At 32.1% G+C, this 27,436-nt stretch overlaps 1 protein-coding gene across 1 annotated transcript in view; it reads right to left on the bottom strand.

Moving 5' to 3' along the window:
• Positions 1–209: 209 nt before the first annotated feature.
• Positions 210–27,436, bottom strand: part of Hdx (highly divergent homeobox) — a 116,631-nt gene continuing 89,404 nt past the window's right edge. Inside the window, exons 6-10 of the mRNA XM_015502120.2 lie at positions 26,604–26,811; positions 20,267–20,346; positions 17,316–17,399; positions 8,715–8,837; positions 210–4,567 (exon numbers count right to left, since the gene is read on the bottom strand). Of these exons, the coding sequence (XP_015357606.1) occupies positions 4,442–4,567; positions 8,715–8,837; positions 17,316–17,399; positions 20,267–20,346; positions 26,604–26,811 (621 nt within the window). The 3' untranslated portion in view covers positions 210–4,441. The remainder of the gene's footprint in view (positions 4,568–8,714; positions 8,838–17,315; positions 17,400–20,266; positions 20,347–26,603; positions 26,812–27,436) is intronic.

Genomic DNA, 27,436 nt, shown 5'->3' with positions numbered 1-27,436 from the left:
AAATTTAATCAAATTTTCACTTGAGTACTCCATGTCCTCCCTACTGTGACCTCCAACACCTTATTACTCTTTGTGTTTCTCTTTTTTTTTTTTTTCAACACCTTCTAGTGGAGAGGAAATGATTTGTTTTAAATGGGGGAAAAAGGCTTATAACACAAAGACTGACAAAAATAAACACTAAAATAAGAAATAGATGTCTATTAGTTGGAAATCATTTATTGCCTCTATAAAAGTTTAAATAAAAACCCTACAAAAATTCACATTACAATCTGATGTAGTTTTAAGGTGATAGTATGCTTCAGAGGTAGTACCAGTAAAAGGGATGCAGGGTTGCTAAAAGGAATTACTTAGTAAGTTAATGCAAAATAAATTTCAATGTGGAGCAATATATACTCAGTATACACTTTAATGGAACAATCATAATTATATTCGCATGAAAATATCACTTTATTCTCTTTTCCCCGTTAGCAAATCTGCTCTTAATAAAGGCTTGTTTTATGCAATGGTATGTTGATTGTAGGTTCAAAAGTTAGTAGGCTCCTCCATTATAGCATTACAGAGCATAGCTTGGTGAAGGGTATGATACAGTGCTGTCTGCCAAGGATAACACCAACTTCAAAGAGAAATCTACCTAACATTTAGACACAATGGCATGGACAACTCCCTTAAAAAGGTAAATTATCACAATTGTGCATTTTTAGGATCTGAATAGAAATCTAATACATTAAAAATAAACAATATTCCTGGTATACTATTACTTCAATCTGGAAGAATGGTCACAGTTAACATTTTCAAATTTCTCTTAAAAAAAGATCATGAGCAATCAGGCTGAGATGAGGAAACTATTCACTGAATATAAGTTTAATGCTCTTGTACAAAACAAACAAACAAACAAACAAAACAAGACAAAACAAAAAAAAACCTCTAGAGTCCAGAATTCTTTTAAATCTACCATTTTTGTTTTATCCTACAAACATGTAAGACTGCTGAATATCAAAAACCCTTAAGCTAGAAGTTTCTGTTTTTGGATAAAATGGCCTTTTAAATATATTTTGAGATCTTGGTAGTATATAGAGCATAGGATGTGTTTGGGCCACAGCCTTTTCTTCTCCAACAATAAGAAACATGTCTTTCACATTATTGCAATAGCAGTACAAAAGTCTTGCTGTTGATAAATAACATTACAATAAAACATCCCCTAGTTCAATGAAGAGGCCAATTTTCTTTTAACATTTTCCATGCATGTGTTAATTTTCCTATTCTCCAGGGCAACTGCAATTTTCATTTTCTTGTGATTAATTTTAGCTTCATTGCAAGGTAGAAGGTGGCTTCATTTTTTAAGTCCACAGTTTGGAAGTTAAATGCTCTCAAATATATATTTCCTGCTTAAAAATAACTTGGTTATACTAAGCTTAAAGCAGACATCCAAATACAGCTAACAGAAAAAAAGTTGTTTTTTTTTTTTTTAACATTGATTTCTGTTTGAGAAACAATTCATATAGTACCTTGTAGTTTTTTTTTTTGTTTGTTTGTTTTTTCAGGGTTTTGGATCTAATACAGAGCTTTATGCATGCTAAGCACAGGTTGTACCACTGAACTACATCTTTATTCCTATGGTCTGTTTTAAGACTGTAAGCCCTAAAGAAAGAAACACTAGTTGATTTTTACCCCCTTCCATGGAGATGTTAATAAGAACTGCATTTTCCCTTAAAATCTGTATCTGTAAAAAAATATGTTCTTCATAATAGTTTTTTTTTTTTTTTTTCTTTTGTGGTGTTGGGGATTGAACCCGGGGCCTAGCACATGATATCAATCACTCTATCACAAAGCTACATCTTCAGCCATATAATAGTGTTTTTTCTTAATATTTAAAAAATTGTTTATAGACCTTTATTTAGTTTTATTTACTTATAGGTGGTGCTGAGAATTGATCCCAGTGCCTCACACAGGCCAGGCAAGTGTGCTGCCATTGAGCTCCAGCCCCAGCCCTATATACTAGTTTTTAATACTTGACTTTGACATCTTTTTCAGAATCTATGGTGCATAATTTCAATCTGCAAATTATGTTGTTTTGCATGCAGCTGTTTCCTTTGTTTCCAAGATAAGAACAACCACATTTCATTTCAGAAGTGTTTTAATTCCAGTGATGGTAAAAGAAATAATTGTGATAATTAAATACAAATGATAAGATAAAAGGAGTCCTAAATTTACTGTTATGATTTGTATAGTTTCTAGTTTGATGGAACTTTATACAGGAACAAGGAAGTCATCTATGCTTTTTCCCCAAAGTGTAAACTAGTATACCCTCTAGGAATCATACCTAGCAGAATCTTTAAATTGATTACAGTTTCTACTTAAATAAATATTATTAATATCCCTGAAAATTTAACAAGAAACATTTCTTTTTGAAGTCCACGGCTTGCTGAGAAATCCAATATCCAGTACAGTGCCTTCTTTATAGCAGGAACTAAAAAATATATTTTCATTCAGTGACTAAATTCTAAGGTGTGAAGATACAATCTTCAGTGTTAAATTATGTAGGAGAAACTTACCTATTCTTACTTTACAATGAGAACTAGCTAAGAAGAGGGTTAAATTGAGGCAGAATAAATTTGAGTTGAAAGACTCACCATAACTAATGATCCTAGGAGAAACTTTCAGGCTGGGGGGATTTTATTCTTCCTATTTAAGAAATGGTTTCTATTTTCTGTACAGAGTGGGGACTACATCTCATGGAGGAATTGATGCAATGTATAAATTTAATATTAACATCTGGGATTCTGTTACAGAGGGCTTGCTCTTTTTTCTGAATGCAAATTTGACTTGTCATCAAGGAATACCAAACATTGTTTGCAAAGAACCTCTTAGCTAAATGGCAGCATACCTGTGTTCTTGAAATGCTTCTGCTAACAAAGGAACCATAACAGTATTATAGTGGCAATATCAAGTCAAACAAACAGTTGAAAAATGAAGGACTGTCCAATGATCCTCACCTTTGTGTAGGGGGGATATTTCAAGGTCAAAGACATTCATGATTACCTTTCTGTATTCATAAATATCAGTAAATTCCAAGATAAGAATTGGCTCTCATTGAATTTTTTTAAAAAAATATCCGAAATGAAAACAACAGCCATTTAGCTTTCATTAGTCTTTTAGGTATAGATAGTAATTTAACCATAAAACACAGTTCCACACTGCCAATTCACAAATATTTGGCACTGTGAGCTTAGGGCAAAACTGGAATTTTCCCTTCTATGGGTCTTGGTAATATCTTCTGGTATCCCAGAAAGGAAGATCTGCAAAGAACAGTCTGCAATGTGTTGGCATCTGGTAGTTACTAATAGAACAACAGGGTACCATGCCCATTTTAGGTGAATATTCACAGAATAGTATCCAGGAAATTCAGAGAACTAGGATTTACAACCAAAGTAATATAACACTTTTTGGATGTTATCCTTGGCTGATGGCTCTGTACATGCCTGACATGGAAATGAGGTAAATTTTGTGGTAAAGCTGAGTGACTAGATTAAAAAAAAATTCTCAGTGGCTTACCTTGACCTCCTGTTTCATAAAATGTAAGAACTGAAAAAATATTATGAAGATGGTGACAAACTTGAAATATTTGTGCAATATTTCATTTAACATGGTTACACAAATTTGCAAGAATACAAATCTTATCAATGTTTACCATTGGCAGCAATGAAGAATTCCCATTGAGATTAATCTTTTACATTTTGTTTCTATACAATTAATGATTTATTTGACTTTATGTTAGTGAATTAACTTTCTGTATTTTTCTCCCATCCCTGAAAATATTTGGGTCGGATAATAGAAGAATACCAACAATTTACAATTACATACTAGAAATCATTTCAATTTTCAATCATTATCTCAAGTCAAATTCTCATAAGGGTTGAAAAATAAATCCCAGGACTCAGCCAGGTTGAATAATATTTTAAAGTTTTGTTTTTAATTTTCAATCCACTTTCCTGAGTAAAAGTGTATATAGATGATAGGAAAAGGAGAGAGGAAGAAAGATGTAATGGCTACAAAAAGAAGACCAATCCAGCTATAACAACTTTATAAGTAATGTTGAAATGGTTTAATTTTTGTGTCTCCGGTTAAAACTATTACTAAGATTCTTTTATAAAGCCAAGCAAAAGTCTTTCAGAAATCAGACATAATAAATTTTATAGCTAAGTTGTTTAAAATTAAATTTTTCCCAGAGTTCCAGTTTGGAAGAAAATCTCAAATGATGCTTTAAAATTTCACATGCAGCTTTTTGCATTGTAGCCATTATATCTTGTTCATCTTTCACAGAATGTTTCGACAATGCATTTTTCCAACTGAAGATTATTGGGGCAACAGAATACAGTTATCTTGAAATGCACACCTGTTAAGCAGCCAAAAGACTGCATCATATATTCCCCTCCCCCTCAAATCACAAACTGTCTGAGGCATTTTTCTCTGATAAAGAAGACACACTGAATGAGGTATCATCAGGCTCCGGTGAAGCATGATTGAAATCCATCTCTTCTAATTCAGGAGGTAAATCTGACAGCAGTGCCTGAGTCAGAAAAATCAATTTTTTGGATTAGTATGTGGATAGAATTTTTTTCAATTTAATGTTAATAGTTGTAGCCCTTTCATTTTGATTTATTCTCATGGTCTTAAAGAAAAAAGCAATTATGTTTCAGGATCTTATATAATTAACTTACCTAAAAGAAAAAATATATATTCATACACTAATAAGAGGTAACATAATACTAGATGTTGAGAGTATGGGTTATGTAGATTAGAACCCTGTCTAAAGGAGAAAATCAGGAGGGAAATAAGCAAGTGTTCTGAACAAAGTACTTTGAAGTGTTTGCGGGGTAAGTGATTTTCATACTGTATTTGAGTGTTCACTGATCACTGCTAAAGGGTTTTGAAATTGTATTCTTTATTAAAATACCCATGCCTGGTTTCACTATACTTAGAGAAAACCACATTTTGTTCTTCATTGGGAGAATGAATTTAGTGGTTAGGAAAGAAGTTCAACTAGTCTACTTTAGATTAAACTTTAACAACTTGAGAAGACACTGATTTTTTCTCTTTCCTTACACTATGCCCATATCTACAGATGGCCAAGCACCCACTAGCGCTAGTTGAACCATTAAATCTAACTGTTGTAATGATGTATCTAGAGGCTGCTCATTTCTCTGCTGGAATAATTAGAATAAACTGAGTTTGATGAACTAAGCTTTGCCATGGTCTCATTATTTCACCTGGAGTTGCAGAACATGCATCTAAACTAGAGAAATAAATAATTTATCCAATTTTATGTGCCGATGGTGTGGATGTCCACTTGACTATAAGAAATTGGTACTAAATGATTGATTTGCTGCTCCCAGTGCTAAAAATAATATAGTATATCTGGAAATTTTTAGACAGCATTACTTGTAGTGTGGGCTGTAGGCACAACAGTAAACAAGGACCAAGGGAATAGGAACAAATGAAAGCTTGCCACTATCCAATTAAGGAACAGAAAGACAGGGCATGTTGGAGAACATATGACATCCACTGTTGAAATGAGACAGTTTTTTTTCTATTTTCTTTATTAAAAAAAAGTGACAGTTATAGATCTTATACCTGTTGCTGTGTAGCACAAAGGCAAGAGTACATTCTTCATTTTTTCAGAATGTACAAGGAAAGACTACCTCCTATCTGGGATAAAAAGGTGTTTCTTATTTTATATCATTAAGTTGTTCATGAAATTCTTGCTGAAATGGAGAATATTTACACAGCAAAGGTACCTAAATTATTACATGAATTCTAAGGTTCTGGGGTCCAGTACCCAGAAACAGAACTATTTTTCTATAACAGTGGGATACCATTAATCCTGTCCAGGTGCAATGGAACATTTGCTTGAATTGACTAATCAGACTATGAATAATATATCACTGGATTTAACTCACCACCATAGTAAAGAGGGGAAAGTTTTCAAATTAACACTCACTGACCATGTGCATAGAGTCCTGGAAAGTCAAGTAGATGAGAAGACATGATAGTATTCTAAATTCTAGTAAGGAGTCCTACACATCAGAGAAGCACTGTTTTTCATTTCTTTGCCACTGTATTGATGAAGTTGACTGACTAAATTGAGTGTAGTAAGAAATAGTAAAACTTTAATATCTGAGGCAGTATACGGTATTATTAATAAGACCACTTCAGCATTCTTCTTTCGATACTTTAATAGACTGCAGCATTGCCACACTGAACAAATGCTCAGAATATGCCAATTGTTGGAACTGCTTTTTTTTTTTTTCATGGAGCCTAACATAAACACAACTTTCTTTATTAAAGTTTCTTCATCAATGACAGCTGTCTTCAGGGTCTGACCAAGTGTCATTCTTCCAAGAGATTATTAAAGCTTTTCCCAAATACACTATCAGTCTCTGTAACAGTTACTGTAGAACTTAAGGTATGAATGCCAAGTTCTATAATGTTATCATTATTATCTTCTTTGTAAAGTGGAGAATTAGAATTCAATAAAGGCAATTGATCAGGTTAGGATCTCATAGGGAATTATTAGGGGTAAAAAGAACTTACGGCTTAGAACAATGCTGGCAACATTATTTTGATTTAAAAAATGGTCATTGATGTTAAAATACCTATTGATAATCTTACATTTCAATCAGAGTGTAACATATAGGCTTAAACCCTGAAATTCTTTACCATGTCAAATTGTTTTATGGACCACTTATTTCAATCAACTTCCCAAATAAGACTAATGGGAAAACAATGACGAATTTTTAAAAATAAGAAACTAATGACACAATAGTTATCTTTTATTAGGTAGACTAAAATTATTTCTGTAAATGAATCCATAAATATTTCAAAATATAAAAATCAGTAATTTAAGAGATCACCTAGACTATTTTTATGCACTACCACTAGTGTCTTCTATATTTGAGACCATATTTTTAGGTTCATTATACCCCATATCAATTATGAAAGTCATGAAAATCAGTAGTTTATATTTTGGGTGCTGATTATATAGGGTATAACATTTAGCAAAATATTTATATCACTTTTTCTTTCTTTCAGCCAATTTTTTTTATCCATATGTTTGTTCATTGGCCTTTTTTCAAAGGAAAAGTAAAAGAGAAGGAGAAAAATAGAACACTGATTAGTTTATTTTATTATTTGCTTGTGGTCTTGGGGAAAGAACCTAAATAGGAATGAGATTATAATTAGAATAAAATGTAGTCTATATGCAATTCCCAGATGTCAGGAGACAGCAATAACTATAGCAGGTAAGTACTAGTTAACTGGACATGAAACTGAATTAAAATATTCTATGAGATTTTGAGATCAATACCATGCTTCACATTATTGCATTGGTTGGACCTAATTTTTTAGAGTTATTTAAAATCTAGAACACTCTTGGGACCATGTTCAAACTACCTTTCTTGTTCACTTATAAACTGTATTTTAGGTTCCTAAAAAACAAACACATTTTAATATGTAATGAAATAGGCATATGTCACATGATAAAGCAAAATGCTTAAATAAAGTTGGCAAAGGTAACTGAAGGCTACCATCTTGATGTTGGTGTATGTATAGGGCTAAAGGAATAAAATTCATGATACTGAACATGTAATGTACATGCTATTTTAAGCTTCATGAATACTCTTCTAGTTTTAATTTTGTGCTTCAACACATCAGTTAATAATATAAAGATTTTTTTCTTTGAAGAAAAGTGGAATTATGGGATGTTAAAATGCAAATCTTTCCTCATGGAGATGTTGGGATAGGGTATGTATGTGAAGTCTTGCTTGGGTATAGGAGGTGAATTTATTTATACTTCTGACATTACTCACTGAATAAAAATTTCTGGAACTGCTTTCTAAACAATGGTTACCTGACTCTCACAATATTGGTAGGACTTATCAGACAGAAATCTGACATATCAGACAGGAATAGCATGGAACTATATAAATTTGACAAATTTGGTATCCTTTAATATTAAATGGCACATTTAAAATACATCTATAATTATTTTAAGATGAATTAATGATTATATAGATTTCACATAAAAATATGAGACAGGAAATGTAACTTGGAAGGTATTTATAAACAAAAATCCATAGCAAAAAACAAGGGACATTTCATCTTAGAGTAGGGGACTGAAAGAGTTTACTTAAATTGAGAAAATTAAGTTACACAGTCCGGTCAAAGAATTTCACAAAATAATTTCATAATTTCTTAGTGTTGAATAGATCACATAATAGAAGATATTCAAACATTTGTGAATTCTGCAGAGGCTTTCAGGCAACAAAGTTCCAGAAGAGAGGTAAATAAATGTCTCACTTTTTCATTCATAAAATTTCCCTAATATGTGCCTCTCTAGTTAGGGTAGCCCTGTTTCTACAAACATTTTGAGGAATTTCCTTAAAATCAATTTAAAAATCAGTTTTCCCTACTAAAGTGTGATCTGGAATTAATAAAATATGGAATCAATTATTTAAGTTTCCCACTACAGTGGCAGAAAAATCTGAACACCTTTTCTCAAGAAAACTGAAAAATGTCGTAAAATAACAACCATTCTCCTCCATGTCAAACAGGAATATAAAGTAAAAAAAAAAAAAAAAAAGATATGAAGAACCCAGTTGTGACATGCTATTTTACAACATGATGCATTTTCACTTACTAGTCTCTTTGGGACCTACCTGTTGTTGTTCCTTATCTTCAGATTTCATAGCTAATATCAAGCTTCGAACAAAAGTCTGAAGTTTAAAGTATTTTTGCTTTTGAATCTCTAACTCATTTTCAATGAATCTGACTTCTTCCTTCTGAGGGAGAAAACATCAAACAATAAAATTACCCTATGTTGGGCTGGGGTCGTGGCTCAGTGGTAGAATACTTGTCTAGCACGTGCAAGGCCCTGGGTTCGATCCTCAGCACCACATGAAAATAAATAAATAAAATAAAGGCATGGTGTCCAACTACAACTAAAAAAAAATTTTAAAAATTACCTTATGTTAACATTAGAATGTACATGTTTGAAGCACAATAAAATTCTAAAAGCAACCAGATCAGAGGGACAACAAAGAAAATAAACCAAAACATAAAGAAATATAAAGCACAATAGGAATTATCCTGTAACTCAAAGGCTTCCCTTTAAGCAAATCACCAACAAAAAACACTGTAAGTTTAAAAACCCATTCAAATAAATTCCAATAAGAGAAGTTGATATAAGACACTTCTTATATCAAACAGTTAGCATTTGCATTAGAATTAAGAATATGAGTCCAATTAGCCCTAAGAGCAACACCAGGTACAGCAATGCTGAATATATCATTCAGAAAGCCAAATACTGAAAACTAAAAAGATTGATTTATACTGAAGGGGGACTATTATTACTAAATCTGTAAGTAGTTTGCTTAGCTCCCCACCATGAGGAGTCTGCTAAACCACGGAGAGTAGGAACATACCTCAACATTGTAAAAGCTATCTATGTTAAGCCCAATGCCAACATCATTCTAAATGGAGAAAAATTGAAAGCATTCCCTCTAAAAACTGGACTGAGACAGGGATGCTATTGTTAACTGCTTGTATTTAACATAGTTCTTGAAACACTAGCCAGAGCAATCAGACAGAAGAAAGAAATTGAAGAGATACAAATAGGAAATGAAGAACTCAAACTGTCACTATTTGCCAATCATATCATTCTATATTTAGAAGATTCAAAGAATCACACCAGAAAACTCCTAGAACTAATAAATGAATTCAGCAAAGTAGCAGGATATAAAATCAACACCCATAAATCAAATACATTTCTATACACCAGTGATGAATTCACTGAAAGAGAAAGTAGGAAGACTACCCCATTCACAATAGCCCCCACAAAAATAAAATACTTCGAAATCAATCTAACAAAAGAGGTGAAAGACCTCTACAAGGAAAACTTCAGAACACTAAATTTAAAAAAAAAAATTAAGAAGACTTTAGAAGATGGAAAAATGTCCCATGTTCTTGGATAAAAAGAATTAATATTGTCAAAATGGCCATACTACCAAAAGCACTATACAGATTTAATGCATTTCCCATGAAAATCCCAATGACATTCTTCATAGTACTAGAAAAAGCAATCATGAAATTCATCTGGAAAAATAACAGATCCAGAATAGTCAAAGCAATCCTTAGCAAGAAGAGTAAAGCAGAAGGCATCACAATACCAGACCTTAAACTATACTACAAAGTAGCATGGTATTGGCACCAAAATAGACATGTAGACCAATGGTACAGGAAAGAAGCCACAGAGAAAAACCCACATAAATACAGTTATTTCATATTAGACAAAAGTGCTGAATGCCTACATTGGAGAAAAGATAGCCTCTCTAACAAATGGTGCTGGGAAAACTAGAAATCCATGTGTAGCAAAATGATATTTAACTCCTATCTCTCACCTTGAACAAAACTCAACTCAAAGTGGATCAATGACCTAGGAATTAAACCAGAGACCCTGCACCTAATAGAAGAAAAAGTAGGTCTCAATCTTCATTATGTTGGATTAGGCCCTGACTTCCTTAATAAGACTCCTATAGAGCAAGAAATAAAATCACGAATCAATAAATGGGATGGATTCCAACTAAAATTCTCCTTCTCAGCAAAGGAAACAGTCAATAAGGTGAAGAGAGAACCTATAGAATTGGAGAAAATCTTTACCACAGTTACCTCACGTAAGAGCACTAATCCCCAGGATATATAAAGAAGTCAAAAAACATAACACACCCCCAAAATAAATAAATAACCTAATCAATAAATGGGCTAAACAACTGAACAGACACTTCCAAGAAGAAGAAATACAATCATTCAACAAATGTATAAAAACTGATCAACATTATTAGCAATTAGAGAAATGAAAATCAAAACTACTCCAAGTTTCCATCTCACTCCAGTCAGAATGGCAATTATCAAGAATATAAGCAACAATAAGTGTTGGTGAGAATGTGGGGGAAAAGATACATTCATACATTGCTGGTGGGACTGAAAACTGGTGCAACCAATAGAGAAAGCAGTCTGGAGATTTCTTACAAAACTTAGAATGAAAACACCATTTGACCTATTCCATTCCCGGTCTATACCCAAAGGACTGAAAATCAGCATACTACAGCCATGCAGCCATATCAATGTTTATAACAACTCAATTCACAATAGTTAAACTATGGAACCAACCTAGGTGCCCTTCAACAGACGAATGGATAAAGAAACTATAGCATATATACACACAATGGAATATTACTCAGTCTTAAAGAAGAATGAAATTATAATATATGCCACTAAATCAATGAAGCTGGAGAATATCATGCTAAATGAAATAAGCCAATCCCAAAAAACCGAAGGAGGAATATACTTTCTCTGATTCATAATTGAGGGTGGGGGCTATGGANGGAGTGAGGGGAGGGGAGGGGTATTGGGGTGGGAAGGATATTGGAATGAATAGGAAATTATTACCCTATGTACATGCATGACTGAACAGCTGGTGTGATTCTGCATTGTGTATATCCAGAGGAATGAGAAGTTGTGCTCCATTTGTGTACAATATATCAAAACGCATTCTGCATGTATAACTAATTAGAACACATTTAAAAATAAAATAAAAAGGAAGAAAAAGAAAATATCTCTTAATCTACCACTGTGAATCATTGATATGGGGATCAGTTTCTCTTCAGTATTTTTTAAAATTTACATCAGAAACGATACTAGTCTAGGATTTAGGGGTATTCTACTGCTAGGTCTACTAATAACTGTAAACATGGTAGGCCAATTAACCACTCTGTCGGTTTACTCATCAGTAAAATACATATTATATTAATAATCCCAAACTTAACATTATAGTATTGAGGATTTTAAGACTCAAATAAGTTAATGGCCATGAAAGCCTTCTGAATGAATTTACTATCTAATTTACAGTAATTATGAAAATGTATTTATAGCATAAGGGTACACAGATGCATCAATCAAACAGTACCGAAATAAACCCACAAACACATGGTTGATTGATTTTCAATAAAGGTACTGAGGTGATTTAATGGACAAAGAAAACTTTTAACAAATAGTGGTTGACAATGTAAATCCACCTGAAAAACAGTTATCAACCCTCACCTCATCTCATAAAAAATATTTAATAAGAAATTGATATATACCTAAATGTGAAACCTAAAAATGTAGGACTACAGGAAAATTGGAGAAAAACTGTGACCTTTGGTAAGGCAAAAAATTCTGAAAGGACATAAATAGCATGAAACTTAAAAGACTTCATAATAATTTACTCATCAAAAAACACAGTAAAGAAAATAAAACACAATTCTTATATTGGGAGAAAATATTTGCAATTCACATATCTGAAAAAGTACTCGTATCCAGCATGCATAAATAACTCTTAAATCCCAATTATAAACTGGGTTTAAATCCCAATTATAGGCCAGGTAGATCCTGTAATCCCAGCAACTCCAGAGGTTGAGGCAGGAGGATCAAAAGATTGAGGACAGCCTTGGTAACTTAGTGAGATCCTAACTCAATCTAATAAATATAAAGGGCCAGGGATTAGCTCAGTGGTAGAATGCTCCTAAGTTAATTCCCCAGTATTGCAAAACAAAACAAAAACCATTTATAGAACCAGCAACAAACTAAAAAGCAGGCAATGCATTTGGATATATCAGTAAAGAAGATATATGAAAAATTATCCGGCATGAATATATATATATATATATATAATTTTCCATTATGGAAATTCCAATTAAAACCACAATGAAGTACTACTACTAACATACTACAATGGCTCAAGTTAAGAGAATTAATAATATCAAGTATTGTTGAGAATGTAGAACAACTAAAATTTTCATACATTGCTGGTGAGAGTATAAAGTGGTACATCCATTTGGATTTTTTTCAGTTTGATATAAATTCAATATATTAATTTTCATCCAGTAATTGTAATCTTAGATAGTTAATCAGGAGAAATGAAAACACATGTCCCAAAATACTTATACACAAACATTTATAGCATCTTTTTTTTTTCATAATATTCCTTAACTGAAAACAGTCCAACCTTCATTAGCAAGTGAATAAACAAATTGAGGCAGTATTTACACAACTGTTTGCACTTGTCAAAATTCATTTAATTGTATACTTAACTGATTTTTTTCTATGAGGAAATTATATATCAGTAAACCTGGTTAAAAATACAAGGAGTGTGGTGGCATGTACTAGTTACCATGGAGGCTAAAGCAAGAAAATAGGGAAACTTTGTCTCTTACAAGAAAAAATAAGAGTTCTGGTGTGTAGCTCAGTGGGAGAGAACATTCTTGACCCCCAGGGTTCAATCTCCAGCAAAAGAAAAACAAAATCAAAACAAGACAAAATAGCAACAACAAAACAAGAAACCCACAATAAATTCTGAACAAAAACACCCTTTCTTCCTCCTGTCTAAGAATTTGTACACTTTGACTATCATTCATCTCCTCATTTCCTCACTTCTCAGTCTCTGAAAACCACCATTCTATTCTCTGCTTCTTTGAATTCAATTGTTTTATATTCCACATATAAGAAAGAACATGAAGTATGTCTTTCTGTACATGGCTTACTAATTGAAATTAATAATGGTCTCTAATTTCATCCATGTTTTGCAAATGACAAAATTTCTTTGTTTATTTTTAACCTGAATAGTATATGTGGTGAGGTGAATATAGTAAATGATGATGTATTATACGTTTCAAAATTACTAAGAGAACAAATTTCGGATGTACTTACAACAAAAATTGTATTTCAGGTGATGGACAATTTAAATATATATATATATATATATATATATATATATATGATTATTCTATATTTGATTCATAAATCATATTAACATTTTTGTACCTCACGAATATGTACTCAAAGAATATAGCAGAATCTTTGACCTTGTTCAAATAGCTGCATAAAACACATTAAAATTAGCTAATTCTGGGCTGGGGTTGTGGCTCAGTGGTAGAGTGCTTGCCTAGCATGTGCAAGGCCCTGGGTTCGATCCTCGGCACCACATAAAAATAAATAATTAAAATAAAGGTATTGAGTCCAACTATAACAAACAATTTTTAAAAAATTAGAAAAAGTAGCTAATTCTATGGTTATTTTGTTGTTTCAATTGAGAGGATGCTGTGGTATTAATCACATTCAATCTGTGAACATATTTATTGTACCATTTATTTTATCAGCTTAGTTTAGAATTTATTTTATTTGATAAAACTGCTTCCTTTTCAGATTATTTAATATCAAGTAAAACATCTGCACAAGCTAAATTCCTATCCAGAGGCACTCTACAACAATCTAAGCTATAAGTAAGCATTATAATAAAATTCAACATGCTCCTGCCACAATACATTTTACTAATTCTAAACCTTTGTTTTTATTAGTCAGGGCATTTTCAGAGCAGCAGTATTAGTAAAGTGCTGACCAGGAGGACTTTTTGAATACAGGAGATAGCTATCATCATTATAGTAGTGTCTCCATTGAATACACAGTCCTGCTGGGCTGCATCATGGTCCATCAGAAACATTTTGAAAATATTTATTCCAATTTGCCAAAGTCACAAAGAATCTTTTGATATGCAGATCTCTAACTTTTCATGCAAATGTTTCTCCTACTCAGTATTTATCAAATATTTCAAAAGCATAAACATTTAATACAGTTTTATATTATAGACATTTTCTTCACGGAGCTGTATTTTCCAAGCCTATTAAACACTTCCTAGATTACAATCTGTGATTTATGTGTACTTTAGAGATTTTCCTTAGGAAATGGAGTGCTTCTGAGTGGAACCTGTAAGATAACACTGAATTTCACAAAACAAAATGTAGCTTATTTTTCTTGTTAAAGTCCTCCATTCATTCCTAGTAAGTTTTGTTGATACTTCTCCAAAATAATTAGGGAGCACCCAAGATTCCATGAAGATCAAAATTTAGGTGCTAGTTTATGATACAGCTAACTACTCATGCCTCACTTACTGTGCCCATCAGCTTGTCTCATAAACATTTTGGTTTAGTTAGAACTCCTAGCAATATGGATTTTTAGTGATGTATCTCAATCAGAAACTCCACTACACCCAAACTGAGTATTGGTGGTTTTATAGTAATGATTATCAAATGCACCATAGGGAATATTCTTTCAATATGGTACAATAAATCCCAGGAATAAAAGATGGTTTCCATATGGGAAGAAGATTTTTAATGATACAGCTCCTGATCATATTTGATTTTATATAAATTAGCACTTGAATAATAGTATTGATATTATTTCACAATATAAATTTACTCGTTCCTTCACTCACTCAGCAATTAGGTATTGAACATCTAAGTGCCAGGCTGTACAACTAGGTAACAAAAAATGAGTAAAATAAGGATTTGTCTTAAAAAAAAAGATGAATATACTTAAGAAATAAACAAAGTGATTTTCATCCTCAAATAATATTAGTAGGCATATGTAAATGGAAGATGGTACAACAATTTTCTCTGAAGTGTTTACTTTTCTAAACTGGGAAGTGTGAAATCTGCAATTACAACTGATACATGAGGTTTTATATAATTACTTTATAATTTAGCTAACAATTCATAGGTGAGGTGAATGGAAATATTTACAAATAATTATTATAAAATGATATTTTTACATAGGTGTGTATCTTTGACAATTAAAGAAAAAAGTTGGTGTGACATTGTGATGTGTTATAAAGGATACCTTTAATGTGATAGGACTTCTTGTTCTCACAGCATGTACCAAAATGGAAATCACTGGATTACTATATGTCCTTTAGAGTTCAGTAAAAATGTTCATTGATATTTCTGGACTGGACACTCTGCTCTGCCTTCCTGATCTTCAGCTCCAAACCTTCTCAAGTGGGCTGTCATCCCAGAGGGGAGAGGTCTTGGAAAGAATCCTCTGAGTCTTGAGCCCGACCCTATCTGACCTGTTTGAGAGTGCTAAGTGGAGCAAACTTAACAGCTGTGCAATCCAGGCTTCTCATCTGTAGTTTCCATAGCCTGTGCCAAGTGGTGGCCTGCAGAGTAATTTTAATCCTTAACTTGGAATTTAGAAATATTATATGACCAAGTAGGATAGCATAGCATGATCTCTTATACTTCAGAATCAACAACTTTATGATCCTGTTAGCTGGAATACAGTTTAAATACAGGATTGTATTGTGCTCTTTGACCAAGTGGCAAATAAATTTCAAAAGACAATTTCCTTCTGTGTTTACAATGTTCAATATTTTAAAACCTGACATGTTATGAACATTTGGAAAACAGAATCTGTTAAGTGACATAAATTTCAATTATAAGAAAACTGAAAAGATTTTTGAGAAAATAACAGCTGTTGTGTTTTCTGATTAAATGCTATTTTTGATAACATCTTAAGATTACTAGTCTCTGATTTGAACACTTGACAATATTAAAAAAAAAGAACTTTTGTATTTGGAAAGAAGTACTATGTAGCCAGATTTTCAGAAGATTCCAAAGTTATCTAGTAAGATAGGATACTGACTAACAAAGGGATAGCATTTATATGTCTATGCAGAAAACATATTGACATACAGATTGATAGCTTATGTCAAAATTTAATAAAAACATAATTATGTATTGCACGTTGTCAAAGGAAGCCTTTCAGTTTAGTAACAAGTGACATTAAGGAAAGGTCATCTCTATTCATATTCATTCTGTATTTGCTTCGGGAATTGTTTTTAAACTTCTCTTAGAACAGGTATATTATCATATTTTTAAAGATGGTCTTCAGAAGAAGTTGCAATTCAAGATATGGTTATCAGGGATCACTAGAAAAAAATCTCTGCTTTACCTTTGATTTGTTTTTTAAGATGGAGTGTCACTGTGTCAACTAGGCTGGTCTCCAACCCATGCACTCAAGTGATCCTCCCACCTAGTCTCTCTGCTGATTAGCTGGTACTACAAGTATATACCACCATACTCCACCACTAGTTAAAAAATGAACATTTGCTTTAAAAAGGCATTTCCATGAATTTCACGTTAACTACCTTGTTGTACATGAATATTACACTTGGTCATCAAACTCTATAATAAAATAATACCCACTTAAACCAGCCACCAATTATTAATACATCCAGCACTCTGATTGATATTCAAGTTGCCTGAGATAATCAATGCAGAGCCCCAGAATGCTTAATCTTTAAAATGGGAGTAACATAGGTACTGTAAAAGTCTGCCTCATTTAATACCTTCTCCTAATAAATTCAGAATTTGAAAAATTAATTTTACCTTATAATCCAAGAGAGAATTCACTTGTTCTACTTCAGAATTACTTATCATGTCACTTTCTTCATCATCAATAATTTCTATTTTCTGTAATACAAGTAGAGAAGTTTCTATAAATATTTATTAGACGATTTTCACTATATTCAACAATGTATAGAACACACATAATTAAGGTTAGGTTTAGCAAATGAGTTATCTAGACTAGGTTATCTGGAATAAATTAACTGCCTCCTCAGTGTTATTCAGTGATTTTGTGCCCCTTCCTTTTACCTTTAATTGATGACTGCTTAGAATATAGAAAACTACTTTAATACTATTTAAAATAGAAAATTACTTTTCACAATATCCCTTAAAAAAACAAAACAAAACAACAAAAACAGGCATTCAATTCTGCTTAAATAGCGCCCTCCAGCGACAGGGAACTCACTTCCTGTAAGGATAGTCTATTTTAATGGTAAACATACTATCAGTAGGAAGCACTTTCTTTTTTATCTCCTCAGGCCTTTTTGTTACCTCTAATGTAAAATATCAACATATGGTGTATTCCAAAGGCAAATACAATTTTTAAAAATCACAAATTTACTTCACTCTATTAGCTAGACAATTGAAAGCAGATGTTTATGATGTAATGATTAAAATTGCATGGTGACTTTTTTTTTCTTCATTAGACACTATGGAAACTAGTGAGTAGGTGAAAAAGACAAACAGAGAGACAAAAATGCCCTTAGCTTTGAAATGAAGAAACAACACAGCTTGTGCAGCATCTTGCACACAGTAGGTCCTAATTGAATAACTGTCCAAAGAATGAACAAAATTGCTCAGTCCTGATGAAAAGAATTGCCAATAAGCTATAAACAAGAGGGTAATGCAAATTATCTAATCACATATACGTTTTTTTAAAAAAGCAAAAACCAAAAGACAATATCAGCTCTAAATTTTTCTTTTGCATGTAAAAAAACACAGTTAAAAATTAAAAGCGCCCTGAAACATTTAAACTCTTTAAAAAAGGGAAAAGCTCAGCAAGACCTAGTCACTAGACAAGTCTTTTAAGAACAAGCACATTAATAGCAGCATGTTGTAGACAGAATTTGAAATTAGGCTTCCTACCCAGCAATATATATGGTGATTAAAAGTCGCAAACAAACGTGGAATGATCATATTTGAAATATTGCCTACGAGGATATGATACCATTACAGGGTTTCTGACCTGCAGGCTTCTGAATCAGAAGGACAGCTGCAATGAAATTGCTTTCTACTGCTGCCTGGAGATGAATCTAATGTTTTGTTTTCTATTATAATCACTATAAACTTGGGACTTAATCATGTTGGCTCTCCCTAGACCTCAGAAATGATACTTTTTTTGATGTTTTTCATATTCTCTAACTATTTGTATTGGTTCTGGGAAAAAAAGGAGCTAAGCAATCCAGGAAGGAAGGCACCAAAGGCCACTGTATAGATTTGTGCATATAAATAGGTCTTATATGTCTGTGTGATTTGTCATCCATGAATAATTGGGGGCACTCCAAAGTTACAGGCAGAGGAGATCAACCTTTGAAAGTTTGGAGCTTTGTCTCTGAAAATCAATTGTTCTTGAAAAATTAGGTGCCTAAGTGACTGTGAGTCATTCCACGCAATGATTTCATTCATTATCTTCAAATGTCTGCTGCAAGGGAGATTCAAGGCAGGCTAAAAATGAGCATTTTTTTCAGGAGAAAGAGGTTTCAATTTGTAAATACATGTATATGGCTTATATACTATGATTCAAATCTATATCAGAAGGAGATTATTAGTTGGTGCAATTTAGGAATATTTACAAAATGTAAAATTCTAGAAAACTAATATTTTTTGTTACATAATGAAAAAATGACTTTGCCTCAAAAATCAAAGCTTTTTTTTTTTAGGAGTGTAACCTGTTGAATTTAGTGTTAGAAGAGTCAAACACAGACTTCAGCCAGGACTTAATAAAATGCAATCCTAAGCTGCATTCTACATATGATTAACAATATTAAATATTGTAAATATTTAACAAACAAGAGCAAAACTGCATATTGTATGTGCTTAATTTTTATTAAACAGATGTGGCAGGATCATAGGGACAAACAAATAATGTTGGTAATGGAAGTCAGGGTTAATTTTGATATCACAGTAATTTTGGAACAAAAAAAAATCCATTATCGGGGCATACTTTTAATGACTGCAATCAAGCACAAAATACTGATTCAAAAGGGAAAAAAATACACAATGACTTTTCCTATTCCCCTCTATGCATGATTTCGCTTAACATTGTCTTAATTTCTATATTATTTGATGGAGTCAAGTATAAACAAATGCTTCTAAAACAGCTGCTGAGGGAACCTTATTATATGTTTACATTTTCACAAAACCCAGATTAATCCACACACAGCCTGACTCTGCCTGCTGTTGAACTGTAATATTTTTGTTCCTCCTTTACTATGATGTTTAAGGTGAGTAACAGAGTTCAATTTAAGTAGAAAAAAGAAACAATTCTAAATATAGTATAGATAGGTATGGTCTACACAGAGAAATCAGAGTCAGAAATCCTGGGTCTGGAAAACAAGTACCATAACTGACAAAGGCGTCCTTCATGATCTCAGGCTAAACTCCATTTTAATTCTGCTTTCTGTCAAATGAAAAGAAATCTGCTACTTGCTAAGTATGTTAGAGAAAAATAACTTTTCATACATAAAGTATCATATTTATAAGTATTGTTTTTTATTTGAAATCCCCTAAATAAAACACATTGAGGCATTTTAAATTTTATTTAGTAAGCATTCAAAAATATCATTCAAGCATATATAAGTTCATTAAAAAAAGCTGTTTTGCTTTGTGAAGTAGAGAACGACATTATTCTGACAAAGCTGATTCTGTCACCAACTGGAAATATGTCTTGAAATCCATCACGTAATGAGGAAAGAATTTCAAAGTGTACATACCACATTATCTGCGGATACTGCATGGTGGTCCTCCTCTTTCTGAGCCCTTGACTCATTTGGAACAATATCACTGGGCTCTTCTATAGGGGAAAAAAGGATAATTTCATTTTTCATACCTCAAAACTTAATATTGAGTGTGTTTTTTTCTCAAGACCACTTAAATAATGTCTCTATTGTAAAAAGATACAGATGGCAAATTCACTTCACAAATGCTTTAATGGGCAATTCTACTTCTAACAATGTTTCCTAAGGAAATAAGTGTGGATGGTCTCTACAGTGCTATTTAAATAGAAAAAAGGAAGAAACCTATAACATTAGCAATGGAGACTGGGAGAAATCACTTAGGACCTATCTTTACAATAAATACTATAAAGCCACTAAAAATGAAATAGAAGAATAGTTAGCAACAGGGAAATTAATAACCATCTACTGTAAAATGAAAAATAAAGGTGATCAAACCTACCATGTAGATACACATACTTTTAATTGGGTAAAGGAGAAAAAATCATATTTTAATGGAGAGGAAAAAAAAGAATGGCACTGTTTACATCAAAATATTACTATTATTACCTCTGGATAGAGATTTTTTCAATTTTCTTATTGTATATAAATATTTCTATGGAGAAAATTTATTGTTCATTACTATTGGAAAAAAATTATTAAAATCATTATCTTGTATATATGCTAAGAGAAAATACTGGCCAAAATATCCCCTAATCCCCATTTCCAGAGGGGTTATCACTGAGAGGTAGAATTACTTCTGTTTTTATTGTATTTACCAAATTTTTCTACAATGAAGATATACTCCTTTTCTTATTAAATTAAATATTTTACAATAGTGAAAGAAAAAATTTAGGAAAGAAAGTAATGTAGTTTTGGGGAAAAAAATCCAACTTACTAAAACACTCTTCATGCTAAATTATGGAAAGTGGCTAATTCAAGGCACTGGGTGTCTGCATACATTATTGCCCCTGTTTTATCTTTTAACCATTAGAAAAACAGGATAACAATGCCCCCCCCCTTCTTGGCCACATCATTGAGATTATTTGGATATATATTAATAGATTTTCCCTGTTCTTTGGCAGTTGAGATTTTATTTCACATTAGAAAGAATAACAAAAATATCAGCCCTCCCAAATTTTTTCTGAGCCCATTCCTTCCCATGTAAACATATGTAAGAGTGTCTTATATGAGCATAGGGATGATTAATAGGAAATCATGCAGAATCCAGGAACTCACTTAGGAGAATTCTATGAGAGAATTCAAGTTGAAGAAATCCAGGAAAACTTTAGCAAGAATTTTAATATGAAGTCTACTATAAATTTGATTTAATCTTTTTTCTGTCTCTTACTAGGTCTATTTTAAAAATAAATTTTAGGGGCTTGGGTGTAGCTCAGTGGTAGAGTGCTTGCCTAGCATATGTGAGGCACTGGGTTTAATTCTCAGCACTGCATTTAAATAAATAAAATAAAGGTCCATTGACAACTAAAAATATTTAAAAAATCTTATCGTGTATACTTCTGTTATACAACATGATATTATAATGCACATGTATATAGTAAAATGGTTAGTTTACTGAAACAAATTAATATATCTATCATTTCATATAGTGAAACCCTCCCGGGAAATAGCAGCTATAAACATTTAGCAAAACCCTGAATACAATCCACTATCATTAGTGATAGTCCTCATGTTTTACATTAGATCTTTCCACTCATTCATCATACATACTTGCTGCTTCACATCCTTTAACTGAAGTCGTCCCATTCCCCATCTCTATTCTAATACTAATTTTTATTTTCTACTTCTATATATTTGATCTTCTTTTTTCCCTAAAATTTGCTACAATGTGGTTGGACTTAAAAGATGTTATTCTAAGATAAACTAGACAGGAAAATATTACATGATCCCATTTATATGTGGAATCTAAAAAAAAAGTCTATTTAAATTTAAAAAATAGAATGGTTCCTAGACAAAGGGACTGTAAACCTATTCATTATTTAGACATTTAAAATCATAGACCTTTAAAGTCCTACTAAATTGGCAACTAAATGAAATGAAGGGAGGAAAATTTTTCATCAGCTTTAGCTGCAGAGTTGGTGGTCTCAGAAGACGGGTTATATTGCTCACCAACAAGATCATTATTGGTACTATTCCTTATAGGTTTGCCATATATTCCTGTTCTCATTTACTTGTAACTTTGTGCACAGTTTTGCTCTACTGGCAACATATTTATGCATGGTTTGATCATTTTAGAAGACTTAAATAAAAACTATTTTGAGAATTTCTAAATAAAAACGTGAAGTGATGCATTGAATAAGAAAGGTTTTCTTTTACATTGTGAAAGCTTGGAAAATAAACATTGTTAATAAGTCTGATTACTAAGAAAAGCAGCTCTGCTAACTGGAAAATAAATAAGCAGAATTGTTAATGAGTTACAACTCTAGAGGGCACTCTATGATGTGGCTACATACTCACACTAGGGAATTGTATGCCAAATTATTTTTCATGTGCACAACCACATAATAGATACAGCAGAAAAAAGGCTTTGCTGCAAAAATTAATATTATAGATGCTAATTGTTCCCAAACTTTAATCACTTTGCTCCTCAGAATAGTACAAAACATTCAAAATTTCTTAACCATCAGTATATGTTTTAGAAAATAGAGAACTTGAAATTAGGGAGCTCATTCATCCAAGCATTCCTTTTGCTGAAGTTCACAGTTTGTGGAGGGATGAACTAGGAGGATTTAAAAAATTTTAGTCCCAACCATATCTCCCTTTTCTTCATCCCTGCACAGGGATAGTAAAAGGAAGTTAAAGAGGGGAAAGTAGGAGATAGAATACGGATGTTAGAGGTAAGCCAGAAGCTCTGTGTTAGGGACATATCAGCACCTCCGAGATAAAGGAATGGATTTGAAACTGCGAAAAGATTAGCAACATAGCAGCATTTTTTGACTCCAGCAAAACCTGCCTTTAACTGCAATTAAAAAGTCTTATGTTTGTTATGCAGATGTTTTAGAAAATTTTATAGCATTTTTATTGATTTTAACATGTAATTTCTAAGCACATATTTAAAGATATCTTTCTCTTTTTATAAATCCTATTGAATCACTAGATGTGTTATAAGGACTTTGAATTTCAGTTGCTAGATTTTTGAAATGGTATGATCTGTTACTCTAATCATTCTGTACGTATATGTCTAAGAGTAAATTAATGAAATTCTCAAAGTAGACATACATCTAACTGAATTCTCATAAACTGTAACAGAATATGGTTAGCATATTTAAAGGTTTGATATTAGTTTAAACCAGATGATACAATTAACTTAATCCTCACAAAATGATCACAGTCAAACCAATCAGATTAGTATTCTCCATCAGCAAAATGAGGAAGAGAATAGAAGTAGTAGTAAACTGCACAAAAAGGGGCTCTTTTCTGTATTTGAAAATGCTTTTCTGTTGCAATTTCTGATGAGAATGAAAAGGTTATCATGCAGCTGTGAAAAATAAGCCGCCGAGAGAAATTCTAGGCAATCACACTTCTCGTCAAGTGTTTTTTGATTCATACATTAAATTCTCTCTCTCTTCTTTCTCATTAGGTCTTGATTACTATGCCAGCTGTCTAGAGAACATGCTATTATATGACAAAGAATGCCAGTGTAGGAGCAATGGTTTATTAAAAGTGGACCATTACAGAGGGCTTTAAAATTAACTTTCACTTTTTTTCCATTAACTGCCTTTTTTTCTAAAATTCCCTTATAGGTGGGGGAGTGGCAGTTAAGGAATAAAAATCCACCTAGGGGCTTCTGAACTTTATCAGAATATTTCCTCACAGCCTTTCCCATCCACTCTCAGAAAGACACAAATCCCTGTTTCCCCACTCGCCTTCAACTAGCTGCCAGACATTATGTTCTAAAGAGCCTGTCATGAATCACTGGGAATTTCCAAGTATCTCCAGGACTGAGAGAAGACAAAATTGTGTTTAATGAACCCACTATATTAGAAATAAAGGGATTAGAAGTGATGAAATGCTTCTTTTTTTAAAAAATTTGGTGCTTTTTAAATCTGCTTCACAATTTCCTTGTATATTAAATTTTGTTACCATCTTCACCAATATCAGTAACAATGGGGAAAAAGAGTGAGAAAGAGAGATAAAGAGGGAAAGAGAGAAACTTGAACATTTCACATTCATAAATTGATAACATTTTAAACACCTGGTCTTGAAGTACATAGCCCTCTCAACAGTGACAGCTTTTCTTTCCCTTTTATTACTTAACCTACTGCAATGTTTAATTTCTGCCAGTGCATGTATTAATTGCTTTTTCTAAGAATCCCTTAAAAACAGATTTAATGGCCTCTCCATTCTACTCAACGTCTGCGAGATCACTGAGATAATAATGACCACTCTTCTTTCTGAAATCTTCCTTTTTCCTTTGTCTCCTGTTTCTGAATGATCTTTTAATGGCTTCTCTAGTCCCCAAATCTGAATTTTTCTCAACACCCAGTCCTTGTCCATTGTCCTTTATTTTTTTTTCTTACTCAATAAATCTTCTATTTTTATGTCTAGGAGTTTTTGGTTTTGGTGTGGGTGATTCAAATATTTCACATTATCTTAACCTTGCTTCTGAGTTCCAGACCATAGTATCTAAGAGCTTGCTGGACAGCTCTATAAAACTCAATAAATGCAAACCAGAATTAATATTTCTATAATAGCTTATCCATTTTATGCAATGCCAATAAAGTATTGAATGGGTTTTGAAGATGAAATTAGGAAAAGATTAAAAACTAAACAATTCTAAATTTTATTCAGAAGAATCAAGAGCTAAGAATAACAAGAATCCTACCAGATTTTGAGACATTTCATAAAGCCACGTTGTAAATAGTCAGATTCACATAACATAAGAGGAACTTCAGAATTTCACCTAGTGTGTATATTTGTATGGGTTCATGCATATGTATGTATGTATTTATGTATGTATGCATATAAATGTATGCATCATTGACACAAAGCTACACTTAAGCACACTGGAAAAAAGATATATATTATTTAACAAATAGTGCAGAGATAACTATTTACATCTTTGAAAATATAAAATTAGGCATTTTCCTAACACACATTAAGGCAAAATAAATTATAAGTGAAATAAATATGAATATTTAAAAATAATACTATAAAATATCAGAAGCAAATATAGAGGTATATTTGCATAGCTGTATCACAAAAAAATGACAACCACGTCAGGAATCATAAAGGAAATATTGGTAAATCTGACAATATTAAATTACAACAAAAATTCTGACATCAGAAAAACATCATAAACAAAATTAAAAGGCAAATGATGAACTGGAAAATGTCAATGTATGTGTGTCAGTATCCTGAATAGGACTCAATGAAACAAAACAAACAAAATGGGCAAATACATTATTCTCCTTGTTTCTCAATCACAGATGCAAAATTATTATAGATTGTATGATTCCATTTATTTAAAATATGCAGAAAATGCACATTTATGTAGTCAAAAACCAGATTAGTAGTTCCCTAAAGCTGAGGATGGAAGGGGATATTGACTGAAAATAGGTTTTTTTTGAGTGATGAAAATGATCTAAGATTAGATTTTAGTTATAGTAATGGTTTTAAATTTAATAAAATAATTGAATTGTACACTTAAAATGGATGAATTTTATGAAATTTAAATTAAACATTAATAAAAGTGTTAATAAAAGTAGCATTAGTATTATTTCCATGGTTGAAGTCAAATGAAATACATTTCTCATGGACAAATGATTCCATGGTATTATTTGCAGTTTCATTTAAGGAAATATTGAGACGTTTTTAAAGACAATCCAATCTAATTTCCTTCTGCAAGTGAGTAAACTAAAGCCCAGTGGATTAAATGATTTGCCTGAAGTCATATAATCAGATAATGGAAAAGATAGGACTTGCAAGCACCCAGTTTGCTACACTCCAAGCCTGTTGTTCATTATGTTGTACCATACTCCCTTGCATTACAGTGTATTTTAGTGCTCTAATCTAAATTGACCAGAACTCCAATAAAATAAAGATAATCATTTATTTAATTATAATATAGGAATTATTGAAATAAATAGCATTTTAATGTGTAGGAGATCATTTTTGTGGTAGATGACTGCTACTTGTGTAAGTTGATGAGGGAGACTATTTAATGGAAACATTAAAAATGAATCTCTTTCTTTACAAATTCTTGGTCAAGTGTTTTGAAAACTCTACATTTGAGGTGCAGTGAGCCAAAAAGCAAGAAAAATGCATCAGATTTATAAAGGCTATTATTAGGAGGTGTAGCAAGCACATAAAGTACCTTGAGAGCTTCCTTCGGACAAACAGATGGATACTTCATCATTTCTGTCATTATCCTCTCCTACTTCATGCCCAGCTTCCTCTCCTTGTGTGAGTGCAGACAAAGAAACAGATTCAGGCTGCTCAGAGAAATCAGCAGGGCCTCCTCTTGGAGGTGGAACTTCAATCCCCATTAAACGGTATTTCCTTCGTCGATTCCCAATCCAAGTCTTTATAAAAAAATATAAGAGGGAGTTTTATAAATGTAGAAAACTTAGCAGTCTGGCCATTAAAAATGAATGGATGCTACATAAAATTTGAATAAAAAGAATAAACAGGTACAGAATAATGAATTTATGTCAATAAGCTAAAATAAAAATAATTTTGTTTTATTTCAAAAGAGATTATTAGCACAAGCAGGATACTTATCTAAATATTCAGATTTTAGAACAATATACAATCTAGTAGAGATCACTTTGTTTCTGTTTTTACCTTATTTCTGAGGAAATCAATTCACCAAATCTCTCAAAAGTGAATTGCCTCTTTTTTTTTCCAAAATAAATAAATAAATAAATAAGGCCATTACTTTAGTTCTATATTCCTATAGTTCAAATGCCATTTCAAGTTTTGTTCCTTCTAGGTAAAAAATGTGCTCTTTATTGCTCTCTATTCTAAAAATTTAATTTTATTGTATTTAGAATCAATTTTTGAAACATGTTGAAATAATTTTAGAATCACAAAAAAATTTCAAAAATAGGTCTTGTGTGATTTTTCACTCCATTTCCTCCAAATTATACTTTACAATATTATAGCACAATATCAAAAGCAGGAAATTGATACTGTACACTACATATA

The sequence above is a fragment of the Marmota marmota genome, unplaced genomic scaffold, assembly GCF_001458135.2.
Source record: "Marmota marmota marmota unplaced genomic scaffold, marMar, whole genome shotgun sequence".
NCBI lineage: Eukaryota > Metazoa > Chordata > Mammalia > Rodentia > Sciuridae > Marmota > Marmota marmota.
The sequence above is the reverse complement of the archived record's forward strand: the minus strand, read 5'-3'. Positions and strand labels throughout refer to the sequence as shown.